The sequence below is a fragment of the Mustela nigripes genome, unplaced genomic scaffold (assembly GCF_022355385.1).
Source record: "Mustela nigripes isolate SB6536 unplaced genomic scaffold, MUSNIG.SB6536 HiC_scaffold_77, whole genome shotgun sequence".
In the NCBI taxonomy this organism is placed as follows: Eukaryota; Metazoa; Chordata; class Mammalia; order Carnivora; family Mustelidae; genus Mustela; species Mustela nigripes.
Genome location: NW_026739492.1, coordinates 101218 through 107206, shown reverse-complemented (window position 1 = coordinate 107206; position 5989 = coordinate 101218). Strand labels below are relative to the sequence as shown.

At 38.7% G+C, this 5989-nt stretch overlaps 1 protein-coding gene across 1 annotated transcript; it reads left to right on the top strand.

The window, feature by feature from the left end:
- Positions 1-229: 229 nt before the first annotated feature.
- LOC132008293 (olfactory receptor 4C15) lies at positions 230-1168 on the top strand. The gene has a single exon (XM_059386837.1). The coding sequence runs from the start codon at positions 233-235 to the stop codon at positions 1166-1168; it is 936 nt and encodes a 311-aa protein (XP_059242820.1). The 5' UTR covers positions 230-232.
- The last annotated feature ends 4821 nt before the right edge of the window (positions 1169-5989 follow it).

The following is a 5989-nucleotide window of genomic DNA, read 5'->3' as shown; positions in this document are numbered from 1 at the left end:
TAGTATTTTTCTCCTCCTCAATTCTTCCTGACCTCCCAATAGCAGCTTCAACAAATTTTGAATTTTGTGTTCTTAGTGATGCTAGAAATACAGAATATAATTTCTCATGTGGATGCACCAACTTCTTAATGACTACTGTATCACATTGCACTGTCTGAAACACATTTTTCTTTCTCATAATTGTAGACTCTACATGTTTCTTCTGGCAGCTTTGAGCTTTCCCTTGGAAATCATGCAAAACCAAAGCTTTGTAACTGAGTTTGTCCTTCTGGGGCTTTCACAGAATCCTAATATTCAGAAAATAGTATTTGTTGTGTTTTTGTTTGGCTACATTGCAACTGTCGGGGGCAACTTGCTAATTGTGGTGACCATCAGAAGCAGCCCAGCACTCCTTGGCTCACCCATGTACTTCTTCTTGGCTTTCCTGTCCTTCCTGGATGCCTGCTTCTCTACTGTCATTGCCCCCAAGATGATTGTGGACTCCCTCTATGAGAGGAAAACCATCTCCTTTGGAGGTTGCATGACCCAGCTCTTTGCCGAACACTTCTTTGCTGGGGTGGAGGTGATTGTCCTCACAGCTATGGCCTATGACCGCTATGTGGCCATCTGTAAGCCCCTACACTACACAACCATCATGAACTGGCGGCTCTGTGGCATTCTGATGGGTATAGCCTGGACAGGGGGTTTTCTGCATTCAATGATACAAATTCTCTTTACTTTCCAACTTCCCTTCTGTGGCCCCAATGTCATTGATCACTTCATGTGTGATTTGTACCCATTACTGGAGCTTGCCTGCACTGACACTCACATCTTTGGCCTTTTGGTGGTTGCCAACAGTGGGTCTATCTGCATCATAATATTCTCTTTGTTGCTTGTCTCCTATGTTGTCATCTTGCTCTCTCTGAGAACCCATAGTCCTGAAGGGCAGCGGAAAGCTCTTTCCACCTGTGGATCTCATATTGCTATTGTGGTTTTGTTCTTTGTCCCTTGCATATTTGTGTATGCACGACCTCCATCTGCTTTCTCCTTTGACAAAATGGTGGCTATATTTTACACCATCCTAACTCCTTTGCTCAATCCTTTGATTTACACTTTCAGGAATAGGGAAATGAAAAATGCCATAAAGAAAGTATGGAACAGACTGATAGTGGGTTGTAGTGACAAATGAAATATTAAAGTTTAAAAAAAATTGTGAAGAATAAAAGTCAAATTTTTGAGACAAAAGCTTTGTGTGTTTGGGTCTCTTTAATAGGTGCTTATATAATGAAAACAAAAATAAAAACGACCCAGTAATATGGGGCTATGAAAATATTTTCACCCTTAGATCAGTTATCAACTCTGATTTGGTAATTCAGTATCTTCATAGTAAGTTAAAAGGAGTTGGAGATTATGTTTTCTTAAAATCTAAGATTCAATAAAAGATTATAAATAGAAATTTTCCTTCAGGACTCTTGCCACTCATCCCATGATTTGGTAAATTTGTAAGAAATGAAAAAAAAATCTGAGAGATTAAAAACAGAAACATACACTATTTCAAGTGAGAAGAAGCTCATGTGTAGGATACTGATCTTTGTGATTGATGAAGACAACAGTCATGACTCAAGAATGGAAGAGATCAAGCATTATCAGAAACTGAGCAATAAGATTCCCTACATCATATGACTATGTTCTGAAAAAGATGAACTCACACCTTGGATTTCGTGATCCCACTTCCCCATTTACTCTTATTTATTTATTTTTTTAAAAGTTGCTCTAGAGAAGTTATTACTTTCTGATATGCAGATATAATTTAATTTTCCTATTCTTAGTTTTTTTATTTTTGTCAGCCTCCTCTCATGGACTGTAAACTCTAGGTGAGGCAGGGAATTTTGTTTTTCCTGTTTTTGGTTCATGATATATCATGATGTATCATATCTTTTACATTAATACACTAAGGTGTCATGTTTGGCAAAGGAATGTAGTTATTACAGATATTAAATCTTGAAAATGGTAAAATATTATTATTGTGTGTGTATATATATATATGTGAGTGTATGTGTGTGTGTATATATTCATATATGTGATATACATATACATATTCAAATAGAAAATAAAGCCGTTGTTCTCTATGACTTTCTTATTCTTACTCTCTGTCCATTCTTTCATTGTGTACAAAAACAAATCTTGCTCTCAGTGATCTGAGTTTTAATCATAAAGTATTTCTGATCACATTAATATCGTTTATTCCCTCAAATTTTCACTGTGTTAGTTGGGTTTATCTAGCCAGAATTTCTGAGTTATTCATTGGAAACCTTCCCTTGTAAGATACAACTTTAAATAAACAGATTTTAAATCAGGGCCCTGACTGTTGCTAAATTGAAGACAAAGTTGGCTCAAACTAGGACAAACCTCAGTTGGCATTTGTTCTATTTCCACACAGTTTCCATGATGGGATGAGCATAGTCAAGTGAATTCAGGAAATCCTGGAATTGCTTTGACAGAACCTGGAATCCAGATGTCATCCAGTCTTTTGGTGTACAAGAAATTTAATGAGCGCTAAAGGTCATTTGACTCAGAGATTGAAGAAACTTCAAGAGATTGTTGACTCACCTTCTTGCCTTTGGCCACTTCAGGATCTTCTTGCAAACTACCCTCCAAAATTTCCCCACCAGAATGGAGAGCTTAATAATTCCTTCAAAAGTAAGAAGTTCATTTAGGACTTTTGGACTGGGAAATTTAATGCAGGGACTCGTTCATTGTCAGTTATTGTTTTCCAGGCCAAGAAATCTTATGACATTACTGTGCACATCATATGAACATAAAAGAGATTTAGACTTGTACTTAAGAGATGTCGATTCTAAACTCAATTCTGTTACCAATTAGCTGTGGGAACTCTGTGGGATATTTGACTTCTCTGGTTTTCCTTTCCTCATGTTTACGATTAATAAAAACAAATGAATATTTCTTCTGTGCTTTCTCTGAGCCAGGGATTCATTATTTTCTATGTTAAATATTTTAAGATTTACAGAAGCATTTGATTTATTTATTTGACAGAGAGATCACAAGTAGGCAGGGAGGCAGGCAGAGAGAGAAAGGGGAAGCAGTCTCCCTGCCAAGCAGAAAGCCCGATATGGGGCTTGATCCCAGGACCCTGAGATCATGACCTCAGCTGAAGGCAGAGGCTTAACCCTCTGAGAAACCTAGGCACCCCCAGAAGCATTTTAAAGGTAGGTATTTATATTCCCATTCAATTGATGGAGAAGCTGAGTTCTAAGATCTTTTTTTTTTTTTCTTAAAGATTTTATTTATTTATTTGACAGAGAGAAATCACAATTAGACGGAGAGGCAGGCAGAGAGAGAGGAAGGGAAGCAGGCTCCCTGCTGAGCAGAGAGCCCGATGCGGGACTCGATCCCAGGACCCTGAGATCATGACCTGAGCCGAAGGCAGCGGCTTAACCCACTGAGCCACCCAGGCGCCCCCTGAGTTCTAAGATCTTAAGTGACACACCAAAAACCTTCCTCAGGATTCTTCCAGTCCATTTGTGATAAAAGAGACCAGGTTTTGTGGTGTGATTTTCTCTGACATTTCTGTAAAGTGCCAGGGCTTGATGGTTGCCACTAAACCTTTCAGCAAGATGGCAAGACATTGTGCGATCTTTTGTGGGATCCTCTCACCTCCATTCCTGTCTCCCCATTCTGTCCTTCCCCTGTACCCTGCATGACTCAGCTCATCCCCATCGAAGGTGCCTAGAAGATAGTGACACACTTGGTAGTTGATATTTGGACCAAATATCTAGAGTGCTGGGTAATAATATGATTTGCCACATGAAAAGTAATTTTTAATGCAATCTATATCATCTTAAGTAGGTTATAACCATTCACAAGCAACTTTCTCTCTGGTAGTTGGAAGGGCATGTATCTTTTAAAAATATTTATTTATTTACACATTTATTTACTTATTCATTTATTTATTTGAGAAGGAGGAGAGAGAGAGCAAGCAGGGAGAGGAGCAGAGGGAGATGAACAAAGAAACTGTGATGAGTGCAGAACAAGACACAGGGCTGGATCTCATGACCCTGAGATGATAACCTGAACCATTATCAGGAGTCAGAGATTTAACTGACTGAGTCACCCAGGCACCCCAGGAAGGGCACATATATTAAAAAAAAAAAAAAAAAAAAAAGAAAGAAAATATAGAAGACAATACACAATACATATATTCAAAAATTATTTTTCTTCTTTCTTTCTTTCTTTCTTTCTTTCTTTCTTTCTTTCTTTCTTTCTTTCTTTCTTTCTTTCTCTCCTATCTTCCTCTATAAATTGACTTAGGAACATAGGTAAGATTAGGAATGGGGAACTGAACAAATTATTAAAAATTAAGAAATAATGGGGGTGCCTGGGTGGCTGAGTCAGTTGAGTGTCTGATCTTGATTTCAGCTTAGGTCATGATCTCATGAGATTGAGCCCTGTGTGGGGCTTCACACTGGGCATGGAACCTGCTTGAGATTTTCTCTCTCCCTCTTCCCCTTTCCTCACAACTCCTGTGCACTCTTTCTCTCTAAAAAAGATGAAGGAAGGGAGGAAGGAAGGAAGGAAGGAAGGAAGGAAGGAAGGAAGGAAGGAAAGAAAGAAACAAACAAACAAACAGACTGGAAAATGTTATTATCAGTTGACTTTTCCTAAGAGAAAATTGGAAATTAAAGAAGGTGAAAAACTTGCTTAACATCACATAGAAAATATTGGTGGGGCCAGGACACATGTCAGTCTACCAGACATACTTCATCTATCTAAACCTTTAACTGATTTCAACAACTTTCATGCTTCTAGAAGAGATGGGTTTAAGCAAAGCCTATGGAGAAGAAAGCAGAGTTTTCTCTCCTGCAGTTCACAGTGAGTTGAAGCTAACTAATTGGCCCCAAAGCATGTGTTTGCCCATGGACCATCTGAACAAGTTAACACATTAGACATCCTTTGGGACTGGGTTGGGAGTAATGGTTTTCCTGGGGTTCCTGAGGCTGGATGCCTGCCTTAGGCATTTGTAAAACTTGGGTGAGAGTTGCCATAAATATGCAGTGCTGTGGAAGAAATCAGTTACTTCATGTGTTTTCCAAAAGAGCAACTCTGGAAAGAGAAGTGGCTTCAGAAGAATTTATCTCTCAGAGTGCAGGGATAAAGTTCCTCCACAAAATTTTGAGGAACTGAATTAATAAATTTCTCTTTTTACATGAATGTCTCCCCTGCTCCAATGTAGGCCTTGTTTTTGTATGACTTAGTGCTTCTGGGGAAGAACTGTGTGATGTAAGGCCACATGTGGAGTTCCCTTTCTGCATAAACTCTCTACATCCCATCACCTCTTATGATAAAACCAGTGAGAAACCTCAGTGAAGTATAGTTTGTATGTTTTATTCAATCTTCATATGATTCACCTTCTAAGTAAATTAAAGTTGAAGATACAAAAAAAAAAAAATTATTCTATTGGAAGTCATCTATTTCCTCACAAGCAAAGAGGTAAGTTTTTCATCTGTCTGAGATAATTTCTTCACATTGTCTTGTCAAGACTGATCTGATGGAATCTATTTTCAGAGTGTCTTCTAACAAATTATGAAGTTCCTGGATGCTATTTCCATCCATGAGGGGCCGAGATGGCCCAGGGTTCCCAAGCCTTTCCTAGCCTCAGCAGAAGCCTTTACTACCTTTCAAATAATCTATGCTTAATGCAGGGGTGGGGTAGAGCAGGAAACTTCAGCATGGCATTGTGGCCAACTTGGCAGAAGTTTCTATCTTGAGGAGTTCCCTGATTTGAAAAGTTTTAGGTCAGTGGTGATCTTTCTGAGATAGAATATAAGGTAGGAGTGCATTTTCTATACTCATGGGTTTTCAAGACCTTTTTAACCCCTTGTTTATGACCCACAACTAAAACTTTTGTCTGGTTTTGGGGTGAGAGATCATGGGGTGGGTCAGGAGGAAAGAAATTGAACTCTCCAATGAAAACTTGGGTCAAATAACCCTC

Excerpts from the sequence above, each read along its gene's own strand:
- LOC132008293 (XM_059386837.1), top strand. The coding sequence starts at position 233 with ATGCAAAACCAAAGCTTTGTAACTGAGTTTGTCCTTCTGGGGCTTTCA.